We start from the raw sequence: 16,599 nt of genomic DNA on the forward strand, positions 1-16,599 counted from the left end.
CCCTGAGTGCCCAGTTCGTTGCCTTGCATTTCTGATCATGAAAGAGCCATTGAAAAAACAGTTCAACTCATCCCCTCTGAAAGTAAGCTACCTGCTCACAGGGCATGAGTGCCCACACTCACCTTCAATGGGTGGTGCAAGGGCATTCTTCAGCGGGGCCACGATCTGCTTCATTCAAAATAGAAGCACTTGTGCTCAGTCCTCCTTTCAAATTTGACTCTCAGGTCCTGGGGAGGGGGGACATGGGCAATTCTTCACTTGGTACAGCAGCACCCTTTGAGGAGTCTTTTATCTAATCCTTACGACAGCCACACCTAATAGGTATCATGGTTTTTATTTTGTAAGGTGATGAAACTGAGCCTCGGCAAAGTGAGATAATTAGCCCCGAGTCACTTAGTTGGTGAGTGTGTGAACTTATATGTGGCAAGGCTGGGATTTTGAACCCAAGTTCTAGTCCATACCTTAGGACCTTTTCAGGATGCCATACTGTCATTTTGGGGTGTGGGCTGAGGCAAGAGATCTGATGGGAGAAATACATAGGGCTTTTGGTGCCTTTCTCTTCTATCCACTCCTCTTCCTTTCATAATAGTGTTTTTCAAAACTATGCATATCAGTATCTCTACATCCATCCATCTATCTATCTATCTGTCTGTCTGTCTATCATCTATCCTATCTATCAAGCATCTGCTTTCATGCCCATTTCCCAAGAACAGTGTGTATTAAAAAAAAAAAGACTTCAGGAATTCCCTTGTGGCGCAGCAGGTAAGGATCCTGCATGGTCACTGCTCTGGCTCAGGAACTTCCCTCGGAAATCCCTGGTCCAGGAACTTCCACATGCTGCAGACGTGGCCAAAAAAAAAAAAAAAAAAAAAAATGACTTCAAAAATCTAGCCACCTCTTTAGGAAAGAACTAGTCTTGGCTCAGGCCATCCCGGTTACAGGCGGCAAATGTTGGTGATGCATACCAAGAAGTACTGTGATTTGGTGCAAAGACCAGGCCCGAAGATAACCCGGTTCCCAGATCGTATTCCTCCATAGCATGCTTGTAAAACTTCAGGTAAGTTAAAACCTCTCCAGAGCCCTCGTGTGTTGCTCTCTGTAAAATAGGAAAAGTAATACCCAACCCACCTCCTTCCCAGGGGCTGTTGTGAGAACAAAGTGGCATGATTCATTTATCCATGAATCACAAATAGCTGTTTTAATTACAAGACCTTTATGTTCTCTCAAAACTGTCAGAGTTTATAATCCGATGATTCACCCAACACACACATTGAACACCTACTGTGTGCTAGGGTCTGGAAATAATGGACATATGGAACGCTTTTGAGAAAATGAAATGCACAAGAAAAATTAGGCATTAAAAAATTGTACCTCCTATTGATGGAACATCTTATTTTTTTACTTTTTTTGTCACAACATAATAGAAGCAGCAACCAAAGGGGAAAAAAAAGATAAAGGGTGACACAGCTTGTGATGGCAGCACTATTATGTACTCGGTGACACATACTGCCGATAACAGTGAGAATATCTATATCTTGTATTTGATGTCACATCACCTTGTTTACACTGTTCTTTAGGATGTTTGTAGAATAAAGATTGCCTTTCACCATCCTGAGCTTGAGTTGTTTCTTCAGTCAATAAAAATTTTAAAAGAGCATCCCACGTTCTATGGAATGATGACGGTACTTAGTTTACAAAGAGGTTGTAATGTGTGGTAGCTGTCTGCTTTCGGCTATGACCTCCCTCGGCTTATCGAATCAGGCTTTGATTATGTGTCCATTCTTTTGATTTAATTATTTAGCCATGCATGATTTTGTAGTTATTAAGAGCAAAGGTGGATGGGGCAGTGGAAAGAGCCCTAGGACCCAGAACTGGCTTCTTGTCTAGATTCTGCCGTCAAATTGTTGTGTGGCCTCGGGCAAACTCCTGTCTCTCTTTGGGCCTCAGTTTTTTGAACTGTAGAATGGAAGCTTTGGTCTAGGTGATGGCTAAGGTCCCTTCTGTATCTTATCCATTCTAATATTCTAAGAAGTTCTGGAAACCTTTTTTTTTTCCCAGAGCTTTTCTGACTGTATCTTAACAGTACAGGCTTTAGTTTATGAGCTTCTGCTATGGCATGATGGGCTGGCTCTGCGTATTGAAGAATGCTGTCCCCAAATTTAATTATCTTGGGACATTATACCGCATAGGGTAAAATGAGTCATTTTTGTTCATCACGACTGCAGCCTTTGCTGAAATGGAGGTTATGGGATAACAACTTAAAGGCTAACTCATTAATGCTCAGGGACGAATGTGGTAATGTGCCAGCAGACCAAATTGGTGCCCGAATGTTTTCATCCGGAGACCTGTATCTTTTTCTCATGTTGTGATATATTAATGGGGATGTCTTTACCTATTGTCACTGCTTGTAGACATGTAAATACCATAGATGCAAGGCCTTCTGGGCATTCAGCCCTGCACACTATCAATTTCTCAAAGTCCAAAGATCTCTCAGTGGCTAGAAGCAAAATTCTGATGGTGCCAAAAAGTGCCTAATTTATAAGGATTCTATCGATGGCATCAGTGCAGTCCTGATTTTTTTTCCTCCAAGGTGTTTACCAGTGAACACTGCACCATCCCTAACTATTTGATGGGGGCGATGGGGTAAATTAGTCCTCTAAATGGTGAAAGGCTATGGATTTATGCCTAGCTGAACCATTTGTGTCCTCCCAGTGTCCAAGTGGGGTGACCTTTCTGATGTTAATTTGTTTCTCTATCTGCGTCATGCATTTCAGGAGGACACGAGGAACTAGCCTGATGTCACTCACGTGCGTTTCCCCTCTTTGTATTGCTGGGGATTTGATCTGGGTGTGCCTCAGCTCTTTGTTCAAATTCTCACTCGTGGTATCTGCTAATACCCTTTACTGATCCAAATGAAATTATGTGTTCTAAAAAGACCATGTAAAATTGGATGGTTTAAAAAATAAGCAAATTTTGAGACTTATTTTAATAATCTGAATAATAGCATTTGAAAAATTGACCTATGCAGTTAGATTTTCTAAATTTTATAAGATGATTTTTTTAATGCCATTGGAGATTGAAGAAGGATCTCTTCCCAACAGTCTCCCAAGGTCTTTTTACCTGTTTTAATTGAATTCAAATTTAGTAGAGATTGAACTAAGTCAGCCGCATTGATATCAATTCTAATTTTATGTAATTACTTTTGAAAACTGTTATTTTCTGGTAAAGCCAGGCCTTCTGCAAAGAACCTTTGATAGCAATGTGTTTATTACAAACCAATGCTAAATATCACACATATATTATTCATTTAATTCTTAATTCTTACACGATTCCTGAAATGGGTACTGCATCATTTCCCCATTTTATAGAGGAAGCCACGGAGGCTCAGAGAATTCAACAAACTTTCCTAAGGTCACACAGCTAGGAAATCATAAAGCTTGGTTTTGAACTCGGTTCTATTTAGCTCTGACTCCAGGGGCCATTATAGATATGCGTCGAAGGATACTGTTTTTGCAAATGTCTTGAATTCTAGGCTGAAACTAAAAGGGCTTACTTTCCTCTCCCTTCTTGAGTACCTTTTTGAAGTCTTGGTCCCTTTAGGCCAGTGCCAGGGCATGCTGAAGGGAGGAGGGGAAGATACTTTGGAGCAAGAGAGGTCTCTTGGCACCTGTCCTCTGTGAGAAGCCTCCTTTTGGGATCAACTGGGAGAGTAGGATCCTAGGACAAGTATTCAAATCTCAGGTATCTGTTACGTGCCTCTCATGGTGTTGAAGCCTAATTACTGTCCCCTGACCCCTCAACCTGCCCATCTGTTTCTTGTCTGGACAAACTGGCCTTCGTAATTCTGTTTATGTCCAGTATTCTACTGGTGCCTTGAGAGGGTTGAGGGAAAATGAGACAGTGTCAATTTTGCTGACAGAATTGTGGGCATATGATTGCTCTTAAGTTTAGCTCTGTATCTTTGAGCAGGAGGCAATGACAAACGGTTTATTCTAAGGCCTTTGATTTCCTTTGGAATTGTAAGCATCTAGGCTGACTCATCTCTCAAAGGCTTCACTCTCTCTCTCATTTGGCTGGCGTTGTTTTGAGGTTCTCTTGTTTGTTCTCACCTTATCTTTTGAGGGGAAGAACGATTGATTTTCATCTTGGTTTTTTTGGGAAAGAACCAGCTCTACTCTTTGGATGACCAGATCTTGAAACCCTTGGCAAGAAGAAATAGCTACAACTCCAAAACAGGTACAAGAATCGGGGTAAAGGGAAAGGGGAAGCCATGTAAGAAATTAAGCCGGAGCTAGGCTGTGTGTGTCAGAATGAGATCCTTGGCTAAGAGGTTTTTGACCTGCCATTGCAAATGGGATGGGGGGGGGGTGTCATTAGCTGCTTAGTTTGGGACTGTGGCTAGGTTCTATGCATGTGCCTTTGGTTAAAATGGTCATTTTGTGGCTGCAGTTTGGTGATTGGGCTTAGGCATTCAATTTGGGTCCAGGGGATATTGCTTTGCAGTTGAAGGAACTTTAAGAAAAGATCTATGCTGAGAATTTTTCTCTTAATTCAGTTGAAAAGGCATAGAAATATTCCTCATCCTATCTCATTTTGAATGTCAGTTATCTGGCAAGTATTTATTTTCTGACGTGTAAGACTTTGGCCATTAAGGAAAGTGGGCAAAGGAGGATTTTGGAAACAAAAGTGGGGGATTTTTTTTGGACAGAGCTCATTTATATAAATTATTGAATGATACAATTTTACCTACCTTTTCTCCATCAAAGTCATATTACCTGGTTTAGGAGTTTAAAACTCCCCCTCCCCAACATATAGAATATTTTCATAAAATTCCATGGGAAAGGGGAGCTCAGAAAAGTAGCATGTGACCACTTCTCTTTTTATCAAAAGGTTTGGTTCCCCATGTCCCACCCCAAATTATCAGGAACAAGGATCCACTCACTCACCCAAACCATAAACTTTGGAGCTATTGTTTCCATTACAATGAAAAAAATTCTCTAAGTCCCATCAATTCTACCCATAAAATCCATCCCCTGTTCCAGCCCCACTGACAGTGTCAGCATGTCTTGCCTCTTGGATGATGTACATCCTTCAGGCTTTCTACCCAAACCAGGCTTTTCACTGCTCTGGGATTTTTCCAAGCTACAGCTCTGACTCTGTCACGTCCCACTTAAAACCCTGCAGTAGTTCCCTGTTGCCTTCCCGAGAAAGTCCAGATCCTTAACATGGCTTGTAGGGCCATTCATGATCTCATTCCTGCCTATCTAGATTTATCTCCTTCCATCCCCTTTTTACAGCTTTAAGAATATAACAACCTCTCTCCCATCTCCTTGCCTTTGCACAAGCTGTTCTCTCTTTCTGGACGCCCCCCCTCCCTGTCTCCAGGCAGATTTAGATGTTTCCCCCTTTCTGCTTTCACAGTAGTTTGTTTATATCTTGCCGATTGACTTATCACGAGGTTTGGTAAATTGTTGCTAACCTGTGCATCTCCTACACTTGTGCTGTGAAATCCTTTATGAAAAGAGTATTCTTGTTTTGCTCATATTTGAATCTTTTGTGCCTGCCACAAAGTGGACAATTAATACAGGTTCCTTTTCTTTTCTTTCTAATGCATGCATAAAAGAACAAATTATTAATAAAGGTGAAGATGTGCAGGAAAGGATGCTGTGTGGGGTCCAGGGAGATCCCCACTGGGGGATCTTGTGCAGCCTGGGACTGGTATGAGATGGTGGGCACCATGGAGAAGGGGGCTATAAAACAGGTTTGCTAATGCACTAAGAAACTTCATTCTACCATTCCTGTATAAGGTTTCTGATTAGAAATGGCTTGCAAATGATGTTTGTTTGCTTTGCTACAAACCGATGGGCTTCTTTTTCCAGGAAAAATAAGTTGCACAATTTTTGGTAAATAGATAAAAAGCAAAAGGCAAACAAACACCATCACTTAATAGAGATATTGTTAGTAATTGGGTGCATTTCTTTTAGTCTTTTATTTGTATGCATGTTTTCCTTCACATAGTTGTAATCCTAACTAATACAATTCTGCATTTTGTATTTGTTGTTTAAAAACTCCTTGTAAACATCACTTTAATGATTGCATAATTTTCCATACTGTGGCTATTCCATAATTTATATAACTACTCTTGTTGCTGGGCTAGCTTTTTTTTCCTTAAGTTTTTACTGTTATGGCTCATGTACATATGGTTTTTCTGTAGGAAAATTTCATTAGGATAGATTCCTAGAAGGGGAATTACTGGGTCAAAGGGCCTGGGGATGATTTCTGGCTTCAGACTCATGTGTCCAGTTTACTTTCTAGAAGAGTTTTATAAAATTTATGGGGCTCCTAACCTAAATGAATGTGCCCATTTCACCCAAACTGGACAGCATCAAGCATTAGCATTAAAAAATAAAAATAAACTCCATCAATGTTCTAAATAATTAATGGAAAAATATTACCTTATTCTTATCTTAATGTGCATTTAAAAATTGTGAGTAGGGTTGATTTTTTTAAAAAATCTTTTTCTTCTTCTTCTCTCTTTTTTTTTTCCTAACAAGATTTTCTCTTTTCTGGACTGTTGGTTCAGGGCTGATTTTTTTTTGAAGTTTTTTTTTTTTTTTTAAATAAGCAGCCAGAGGCAGCTCTGCTTGAGGGTGAAGCCGCCTCCCAGTTTTCCCTCCCCCTTTGCCACCCTCCCCCCCCCACAGTTCCCTCCACTAGGTCCAGTGACAATTGGATGATGCAGTCCTGATAATCATCCGATTCCAGAATGGGTGGCTGCATTCCTTTTCTGAAGGCGGCAAGGACATTGTGCCCCAGAATCATGCCCCCTTTGCTGTTGTTGTCTGCCTTCATTTTTTTAGTGAACGTCCTGGGAGGAGCCCCAGGACACAACCCGGACCGCAGGACCAAGATGATCTCAATACACAGCCTCTCCGAGCTGGAGCGTCTGAAGCTGCAAGAGACTGCTTACCACGAACTCGTGGCCAGGCATTTCCTCTCTGAATTCAACCCTGAAAGAGGTGAGCAGGACCCCGGGATGTGGCATCCTCGCCTTCGGGCTGAGTGGATCCCCCGGGCAGGACGGGACCAGTTGGGGGTCCAGGAGGGTGGGAGAGACTCTCCTCTGGTCTCGGACCTGGCCGGTTCTCCTGGCTCTGGAGAACTGAGGGAGTGGGAGTTGAAGGGTGTTTGGTGAACTGGAAAGAGGTAAAGAGGAGTTGAGTTGGGTCGAAGACGGGGGGCTCGAGGGCCAGTAAGACCCGCAGATATCAGGGACAGACAGGTGGACAGAGGACAGGTAAAGAGACAGACGCACCAGGTGCGGTGGGTGCTAGAACGAATCAGAACGAGGTGGCAGCGCAGAGGGACACTTAGAGAGGACTGGGACAGACAGAGACAGCGCGGTTGAGAGTAAAGAGAGATACCGAGACAGAGAGAGACACGCGCCAATCCGGGCGTGGAACGGGAGGGCGTTGCGGGTGCGGGGAGCGGCGGCGGAAGGTGCGCTGGGAGCGCTGCCCACCTCTGCGGACGCAGGGGAGCGAGAGGGACCCAGCTCGGGACGCGGGGCGAGCGCGCCAGCGGTCTCTGCGGTGCGGGCACCGATTCGGGGGCCGAGGGGAGGGGGGAGGGGGGCGCGCGAGCCGAGGGGCGCTGCGGCAGTGGTGAAAAGTGCACGGGCCGGCAGGTCCGCTAGGCGCGCGCGGCAGGCGCAACCTAAAAAGGGGCGCAGCAAAGGGCCCGGAGACCCGGCGGGTAGCCACCGCTGCGGGGGTCGGAGTGCGCGGACAGCCCAGGGTCGCCGCTTCTCCAGCCGCCGCAGCGCGGGGAGCCGACGGCATCCCGGGCGCGAGCGCGCCCGCAGTAACTTAGCGACCCCTACTCGCGGCGCCGCCGCCGCAGGCAGAGCCCCTCCCCTCGCCTGTTGCGCTGTCCCGCCGCCTCGGAGCCCCGGAATTTCTGTTTTAAGCGTCGTGATCAGCTACTGCTGGTGCGTAACAAGGTGCGCGCTGCGCACGCGGCGCCTTACAGGATCTGGTTTGGTGAAATCCTTGAGTCTCCTGTGTGGCAGATGGGACTGGTCCCGTTTTCAAACGGGGAAACTGAGGCTGAGTGAAAGCAAAACACTTTTCCAGGGCTGGACCGAGCTGTTTGCCCCTCCCTACCTCCTTCCGAATCCCTGGGGATCAATGCATTGCGATGTTTTAGTCACTTATCAAATCCTCTGTGTGTGAGAGTGCGTGTGTTTTCTTTTTCTCTTCCCATAGCTCTACCGACTGACCGTCCAAACACCTTGGAGAAGTGGTTTCTGATTCTGAGAGGACAAGAGAGGGGTGAGGGGCTCTCGTACTTTCCTTAGTTAAAGACATGGAATTCTGCACCCCTCCCGTCTGGCGTCCCTGGCCCCTGGAGACAGACAGGAGCCCACAGTCCCCGGGGGCACTCGCCACACCCCCCTACCCCTACCCCGCTTTCCAGAAACTCTACAGGGAATGGTTTCAGGAAATGGCGCACTAGCTGCGGGAGTGCGGGGCGGTCCCATCAGATCTGCCTAAAGCTTTCTTGGTGGATCCACCCCAGACAGATCGCCCAGAAGAAATTGCCCTCGTTGCTTCAAGGTGGTCACCACCGACCCCCCCCCCCCGCCCGCCCGCCCGCCCGCCCCCGGCAGGACTTAAGGCAGGGACCCCGTCGGGGTCGTTGAGTGGAGCCAGTCCTTCAGCCAGACCACTGCAAGGTCTAGTTGGCTCCCTCTCCAGGGAGGGGCGCTGCGGGTCTGACGGGGTGCGGTTGGCTGTGGGCGGTTGCTTAGACGAGTGCTACAGCCCCTGCAGTTCCTCCTGATTTAAGAGCTGCGGAGCATAGACGTTTCTCATTCTTTCTCTCCCTGGCTCCCCAGCCGTATCTCTCAAGACGTTTGGCATTCGTCTGGAAGAGGTGCTGGTGAACGAGCTGACCCGCCGAAAGCAACTTGAGCTGAGAGCCGCGATGCAGGTCGAAGAAGCCACCACCGGTCGGGCTGGGGGCCGTCGTCGTCGTCGGGGAAACGTGGTGCAAAGGGTGTTTGGCCGCATCCGGCGCTTTTTCAGTCGTAGACGGGATGAGCCCTCCCTGCCCCGGGAGTTCACTCGTCGTGGGCGTCGTGTGAGTTAAACCCTCCAGGTTTCAGGCAGGGGCGGGAGGGTCAGGACCTGTGTCCTCAGAGGGGAGGGGAGCTGAGCAGAACTTGTTGGAGGGGTGTAACTGGCTTGCCACAGAGAGAATGTCTCCTCAGGAAGGTCCGAAGGCCCCCCCCCTCCGCTCCCCCCCCCCCGCCCGCTCCCCCATTTTAAGATCTTCTCGTTTTCTCCATAGGGTGCCGTGTCTGTGGATAGCCTGGCTGAACTGGAGGACGGGGCCCTGCTGCTGCAGACCCTGCAACTTTCCAAGATCTCCTTACCAATTGGCCAGCGACTTCTGGGATCCAAAAGGAAGATGAGCCTCAATCCGATTGCTAAGCAAATCCCCCAGGTCGTGGAGGCTTGCTGCAGCTTCATCGAGAAATATGGTAAGGGGCCGAAAATGAGAGTTAAGGCAAGGTAGGAGGCAGTGAAGGAGAAAGAATTGTATTCAAAGGATAAGGAGAGGAGAGAGGTCAAAGGGTGAAGCGCTTGGAACAGTCCCCTGCTGCCATTTGGGGCTGGGCTGCAAGGGTGGGGGGAAGGGAAATGCTGTGTGCAGTTCTGGGAAAGACCAGAGATACTTAGCCTCTTTTCTTTCAGGCTTAAGCACGGTGGGGATTTTCACCCTGGAATATTCTGAGGAGAGAGTGCGCAAGGTAAATCAACTGTTTACACTTCTGTTCCTTGAATGAGAAAAAGGGGGGGACGCTTCCCCAGGGGGGCTTCCCCAACAGGCCTGGCATGGGGAGCAAGGTCTTCCTTCTAGCCCCTTAGAAACACCCAATGGCAGCCACCTCCACTGGAGCCTGAGACTTACTGAAGGAATGGCCGGGAGGGAGCCCATGGCGGGCAGGGCAGTCAGGGCACGTGTATTCTCTCCCTTTTTCTAGCTCCGTGAAGAATTTGATCAAGGGCTGGATGTCGTGCTGGATGACACTCGGAATGTGCATGATGTGGCCGCACTCCTCAAGGAGTTTTTCCGTGACATGAAGGACTCTCTGCTGCCAGATGATCTGTACATGTCCTTCCTCCTGACAGCAAGTGAGTCCCTCCCTTGTTGGTCAAGGAAGGGAAACAGCACGGGGTTTGTGGGGGTCTGGGGACAGAGCTCAGGCTGCAAGACCCCCCCCCCAAGGACCTAAGGCAAAATGAACATCAGAAGATGAAAGCACCTCTCCAGATTCCATTATAAGTCTGTTGTTTGGAAATTTCTCTAGAGCTTCTTGAAGCTGTGTGCACCCTCTCAGGGCAAAGAAGAACCTGGGTTCTGTAGCGGGGGTCTGATTTTGATGAGAGCCCTTCTTGCTTTTAGGGGTCCAGAACTCAAATACTTGGGGAGTGAGCAAAGAGAAGATGCCTGGGTGCTTTCTTCATAGCCTTCGGCAGTTCTCAACCAGAATCACGTCTCTCGTTGTATCAGGCTGCTGCCAAGGCTCGCCCCCTAAGCCAGTACCTGTTTTCCTTCCTCCAGCTCTGAAGCCGCAGGATCAGCTTTCTGCCCTGCAGTTGCTGGTTTACCTGATGCCACCTTGCCACAGTGACACCCTGGAGCGTCTGCTGAAGGCCCTGCATAAGATCACTGAGAACTGCGAGGACTCCATTGGCATTGATGGACAGCTGGTAAAAAGCTCTGGGACAGTGTAGTGAGAGTTATAGCAGGGGACATGCGTGAGAGTATGTAAGAGCAAGACAGAGCTAGTAACAGCGAGACAGAAGGAGGGAAACAAGAACAAAGAGAGTCCTCTCTATTCGTTGAACTTCCATTACTACTTCAGTTGATCACTCTCTGCTTTCCTTTACCCAGGTTTTGGGCAATCGCATGACCTCCACCAATTTGGCTTTGGTGTTTGGATCTGCTCTCCTGAAGAGGGGGCAGTCTGCCAAGAGGGAGTCCAGGAAGACAAGACTGGGCATTGACCACTATGTTGCTTCTGTCAATGTGGTCCGTGCCATGATCGATAACTGGGATGTGCTCTTCCAGGTAGGTGGAAGCTTTGGACACACTTGTTTCACAGCTCGCTCTCGCTCCTGTTCACAAGGCAAGGAAGAGTTCTACATACATCCCCAAGGGGAGCCAAAGCAGGCAGTCACAGGTCTTCCAGTCTAGAAATCCTTCCTTCATTAGCTGGCCATGATGCCTTCAGTTCTGGGTCCCAGAGAGAGATGAATATAAAATTTAAAATGTCGTGTGATAAAGGCTAACCTTGCTAATTGTACCCTCAGGTGCCTCCCCATATTCAGAGGCAGGTGGCTAAGCGTGTGTGGAAATCCAGTCCCGAAGCCCTTGATTTTATCAGACGCAGGAATTTGAGGAGGATCCAGTGAGTGTTTTCTGAGTTGTGTTCGTTTTTAGCCTGAAGGAGGGTCTCCTATGGGGGCTTCCACCCCCCCAGGCCATCTTTGTGTTAGTCAAGCGAGTGTACAAACTGACTGGCTTTTTCAAATTCCTTCCCCCTCAGGAGTGCACGGATAAAGATGGAAGAGGATGCTTTACTTTCTGATCCAGTGGAAAACTCTGCTGAAGTCCGGGCTGCTGTCCTTGCTCAAAGCAAGCCCTTTGATGAAGGTCAGTTCCCTGCTGGAGGTCAGACCCTTGCTGAAGGTCAGGCCCTTGCTGAAGGTCAGGCCCTTGGTGAAGGTCAGGCCCTTCCTGAAGGCCAGGTCTTTGCTGAAGATGAGCCCCTTGAGGAAGATGAGTCCTCTGAGGAAGATGTGTCAGTCAATGAAGAACTAGTATTTGAGTATCTCAATCAAGGAATAGTCTTTGGTGAAGTCCAAGGTCTCGAGATTCCAAATGACCTTGAAATTCAGGGCCCCCATCTCGAAGGCATTCCAGAGCTTGATGAAGAAGAGGAAGAAGAGGAAGACGATGATGATGATGATACCCTGAATTTTGATGATCTTCCTCCCCTTGAGGACATTCTAGATCCTGATGATGAAATCCCAGAACTCATTGAAATCCCAGACTTTGAAGAAATACCATATTTTGATATGGTTCCAGAGCCTGAAGGAGTCCTATATGTGCAGGAAATCCCAAACCCTGGAGAAAACCCAAACCACGACCTTGAAGAAGGGCCAGATTTTGAAGATTACCAAAATCTTAACCTTGCAGAAGTTCCCTATCTTGATGTAATCCTGAACAACGAAGAAGCCCCTGTCACTGATGAAATCCCAGACCATGCTGATGACTCAGATGATGATGAAAACCCAGATTCTGGAGAAGATCCCAATCTTGAAGAGGTCCCAGCCCTTGCAGAAATCCCGAATGATGAAGCCTCAACTGCTGAAGAAGTTCCAGACCATGAAGAAGCCCTAGAGGTCAGTGGGATTTCAGACTCTGATGAAGACCTTGATTTTGACGAAGTCCCAGCTCTCCATGTCGTCCCAAGCCCCGAAGAAGCCCCTGGTGGTCATGAAGTCCCAAATCATGAAGAATCCCTAGAGGTTAATGGACTCTCAGACTCTGAAGAAGACCCCAATCTTGAAGAGGTTCCAGCTCTTGATGGAGTCCCAAACGATGAAGAAATCTCAGATACTGAAGAAATTCCAGACTATGAAGAAACTCCAGAAGACAATGAAATTCCTGGCTCTGAAGCAGAGTCCAGCCCCGAAGAGGTCCCAGCTCTCCATGTGGTAACGAGCCCTGAAGATGTCTCCAATCTTGACGAAATTCAAAATCAGGAAGAATCCTCAGATGTGAGTGGAGTCTCACACCATGAAGAAGCCTCAGAGGCCGAAGAAATTCCAGGACACAGAGAAGCCTCAGATGTCAGTGGAGTCCAAGACGCTGAAGAAAACCCCAGTCTTGAAGAAGACTCAGTCGAAGACGAAGTCACCAGTGTGGCTCCAGAGCCTGAAGACGTCTCCCTTCTGAATACGATTCCAGACCCGCAGCCAGACCTAGCCGTCCATCTGGAAGAAATCATGAATGTGGAAGCAGTTCCAATGCCTAATAGTCTGGACTCCAAAGGAGCCCAGAATCCAAAGGCCACCCAGCTCAGTAAGAAAGATGCAGATGTTACATTTCTTGTAGATACCACCTTCCTTAAAAACAAGTCGCAGCCTGGCCAGGTCATGGACTCCAGGTCCTCCTCAGAGTCAGTGAAGACCAACACGTGCTTTCTCCCCTCCATGAAGTGCTGTAAGCTTCCGGCTCCAGCTTTGTTCCTCATGTGCTTAGTGAAAGCAGTCAGGCTGGTGGTAGGGTGGTGGTGGTTGTTAGGAGGCCGCCCACTTCCGCGCTTCCCTGGTGGTGTTGCCCATTTGGTCTAAGCACGGGGTCTCTGTCTCCCTCTTTCTGGTCCCTGACACAGCCCGGCCTTCCTGGCCCCTCCCCACACCCAGCTTCCCCAGTGGGGCTAGACGGAGCGCTCTCTGTTCCACTGCTAGGCTGTGGTTTTCGTACATGTCAAATGGGGATCACCATTTCTGCCCTAACTTCTTGCCTCGTGTTGTATTCGAAGCTCAAAAGGGGGTCTCAATCCCTTGCTTGCTGTGCAAAGTGTGACGTGTAGAAACATAAGGAGTTAACATTGTTACTATTTTCCAGATTCCTCTGAGGAGCCAGCTGTGCCTCCCGGCACTGCCCGTTCCCATGACGATGAGGAAGGAGCGGGTAACCCCCCCATTCCGGAGCAAGACCGCCCATTGCTCCGTGTGCCCCGGGCGAAGGAGGCCCAAACTGGCATCGGCTACTTCTTTCCTTAGATGTTTTCCCTTCTGTCTCGTGCCGGACAGGGGAAAAGGGTGGGGGTAGACCTGGGATGTCACAGGAAACATTGTGAAGAGTCTCGAAGGTAAAGATCTGAGGCTTAGAAGGAGTTCCACCTGATGCTCGGGTCAGGCTGAGAATTCCAAACACACTGCCGGCCCCTTCCCTGGGGATGCTTGGTCCCTTCAGCTGGTAAAAGCAGAGATGTTTCTGTGTCATGCTCAGGCACCCTGGTGCTACCTTGCCTCTCTCTTTCACCCCTGATCCGGGCTTTCCCTTACTACAGCTGTTCCTTTCATTGATGTGACATTTGTGGTAAACACCTGTCTCAGAGAAGCTCGCAAATCTCGAGGTGCTTTCCCTCCCCCAAAGGGAATTGCATGCTTTTCCTGACTTTCCTCCCCTCCTCCTAAGAGCTCGATTGGAAAGACCCTCAAGAGGCATGCTAGGACGTTAGGTCAGCCTCCTGACAGCTGACGATGAATGCTAAACCATGTCACACCAACTCAGAGCCGTGTCCCAGCAGCAACTCCACCGCCTCAGGATAATTTTTTCCAAATTATTTAGACCAATGGCTCGTCAAACAGCTGCCCCCCCCCCAAATCCTGGGACACCTGACTAGCTTATCTGGGTTCAAAAGTTAGAGGAACAATTTGATTTTATTACCTAGATCTGTTTTACGGACAGCTGGTAGTTACATCCCATTGTTAGCAAAACAGCTAGTTAGGTATGGACACATAATTCCAAGTAGTAAAAGTCACCTAATTACAAACGTTCTCCAATATCATCTCTGTAGTTCCTCTATGCAGGGCGGTGAACAAATTCGCGGGACATGCTCTGGTAACACGCAGATATGGGTTACGTATGACATCCAAAATTACAGCAGTTATTGATGGGTAACAACTGCTAAGGTCCATAGAATGAAGAATGTACTGTATTGAGGGATAGAAATTGATCACACAATGGCTAACAACCACAGAGCTCGAAGATTTGTGATTGTCAAAACTTCTCTGGAATTTAGTCATTAATAAACATCTGTATTGTGACAGCAGCATATTCATGGCTTACTGTGTGTTTTTTTTAATGTGAAATTTTGGTGGTGAATTGGGGTGGAGAAAAATGGATAAAGGGGGATCGATGTGTGATACAGCGGAGGAGAGGATGAGGAATAGGGGAGGGGGTGATGGGGAACTGAAGGGAGAGATTGATGGGAAATAGAAGGGGTGACATGGCATCACGGGATGGGGAGAAATGGAATAAGGGGGCGAAGGCAAATAAAAGGGGGTGATGGGGCATAAAGAAGAGGGGTGATAGAGAATAGAGGTGATGCAGAGAAATGGAATCAAGGCTGAGGTGGAATAAAGGGGGCCGATGTGGGGTCAAGGGAAGGGGACGATGGGGGATAGAGGGGAGGGGCTGACATGGGATAAAGGGGTGGAGAGAAATGGAATACAGAGGGGGTGATGTGGGGTCAAGGGGAGGAGAGGATGAAGAATAGAGGGGAGGGAGTGAGGGGAATAAAGAGGGGGTGATATATGATAAGGGGGTGAAGAGAAATGGAATAAGGGGGTGAAGTCAAAGGGAGTGAGAGGGCATAAAGAAGAGGGGTGATCGAGGGAATGGAGAGAAATGGAATCAAGTGCTGAGGTGGGGTAAAGGGGAGGGGGTGATGGGGAATAGAGGGAAGGCGCTGACATGGCCTAAAGGGATGGAGAGAAATGAAATAAAGGGATGTGGGCTGGGATAAAGGAGGAGATGACAAGGACTAGAGAGGAGAGGTGATGGGGAATAGAGGGGAGGAAGTGATGGGGAACAGAGAGGAGGGGTGATGTGGGATAAGGGTGTGGAGAGAAATGGAATCAGGGGCGAGGTGGAATAAGGGGGGCGATGTGGGGTAAAGGAGAGGGGACGATGGGGAGTAGAGGGAAGGGGTGGTGTGATGGGAATATAGAGAGGAGGACTGACATGGGTTAAGGGATGGAAAGAAATGGAATAAAGGGGTGAAGTCAAATAAAGTGGGGTGATGGAGAATAGAGGTGATGCAGAGAAATGGAATCGGGGGTGAGATGGAATAAAGGGGGTGAAGTGGAGTAAAGGGGAGGAGGTGATGGGGAATAGAGGGGAGGGGCTGACGTGGGATAAAGGGGTGGAGGGAAATGGAAGAAAGAGGGGTGGAGTTCCCGTCATGGCGCAGTGGAAACGAATCCGCCTGGGAACCATGAGGTTTCGGGCTCGATCCCTGGCCTCGCTCAGTGGGTTAAGGATCCGGCGTTGCCATGAAGCCATGAACTGTGGTGTAGGTCGAAGACGCAGCTTGGATCCTGCATTGCTGTGGCTGTGGTGCAGGCTACAGCTCTGATGTGACCCCTAGCCTAGGAACCTCCATACGCCGCAAGTGCGGCCCTAGAAAAGGCAAAAAGACAAAAAAAAAAAAAAAAAAAGAGTGGTGATGTGGGGTAAATGGGAGGGGGCAATGGGGAAGAGAGGAGAGGGGGTGATGGGGAATAGAGGGGAGGGGCTGACGTGGGATAAAGGGGTGGAGGGAAATGGAATAAAGGGGTGGACTTCCCGTTGTGGCGCAGCGGAAACGAATCCGACTGGGAACCATGAGGTTGTGGGTTCGATCCCTGGCCTTGCTCAGTGGGTTAACGATCCGGTGTTGCTGTGGCTGTGGTGTAGGTCGCAGACGTGGCTCGGATCTGACATTGCTGTGGCTGTGGCATAGGC

At 48.3% G+C, this 16,599-nt stretch overlaps 1 protein-coding gene across 8 annotated transcripts in view; it reads left to right on the top strand.

Moving 5' to 3' along the window:
* ARHGAP36 (Rho GTPase activating protein 36) overlaps nucleotides 1–14,926 on the top strand; it is a 169,196-nt gene extending 154,270 nt beyond the window's left edge. For 6 of the 8 annotated variants that reach the window (XM_021080172.1, XM_021080173.1, XM_021080177.1 and 3 more), the window contains 11 exons: nucleotides 6,861–7,019; nucleotides 8,268–8,333; nucleotides 8,900–9,144; nucleotides 9,355–9,547; nucleotides 9,762–9,817; nucleotides 10,052–10,202; nucleotides 10,633–10,781; nucleotides 10,966–11,142; nucleotides 11,385–11,482; nucleotides 11,621–11,727; nucleotides 13,711–14,926. In XM_021080172.1, coding sequence (XP_020935831.1) covers nucleotides 6,861–7,019; nucleotides 8,268–8,333; nucleotides 8,900–9,144; nucleotides 9,355–9,547; nucleotides 9,762–9,817; nucleotides 10,052–10,202; nucleotides 10,633–10,781; nucleotides 10,966–11,142; nucleotides 11,385–11,482; nucleotides 11,621–11,727; nucleotides 13,711–13,868 — 1,559 coding nt within the window. In that variant the 3' untranslated portion in view covers nucleotides 13,869–14,926. Of the gene's footprint in view, nucleotides 1–4,122; nucleotides 4,237–6,670; nucleotides 7,020–8,267; nucleotides 8,334–8,899; nucleotides 9,145–9,354; nucleotides 9,548–9,761; nucleotides 9,818–10,051; nucleotides 10,203–10,632; nucleotides 10,782–10,965; nucleotides 11,143–11,384; nucleotides 11,483–11,620; nucleotides 11,728–13,710 lie in introns of those variants that run through there. The other 2 variants (XM_021080176.1, XM_003135383.5) reach the window with 2 other exon arrangements.

Source organism: Sus scrofa, chromosome X (genome assembly GCF_000003025.6).
Source record: "Sus scrofa isolate TJ Tabasco breed Duroc chromosome X, Sscrofa11.1, whole genome shotgun sequence".
Classification (NCBI taxonomy): Eukaryota; Metazoa; Chordata; class Mammalia; order Artiodactyla; family Suidae; genus Sus; species Sus scrofa.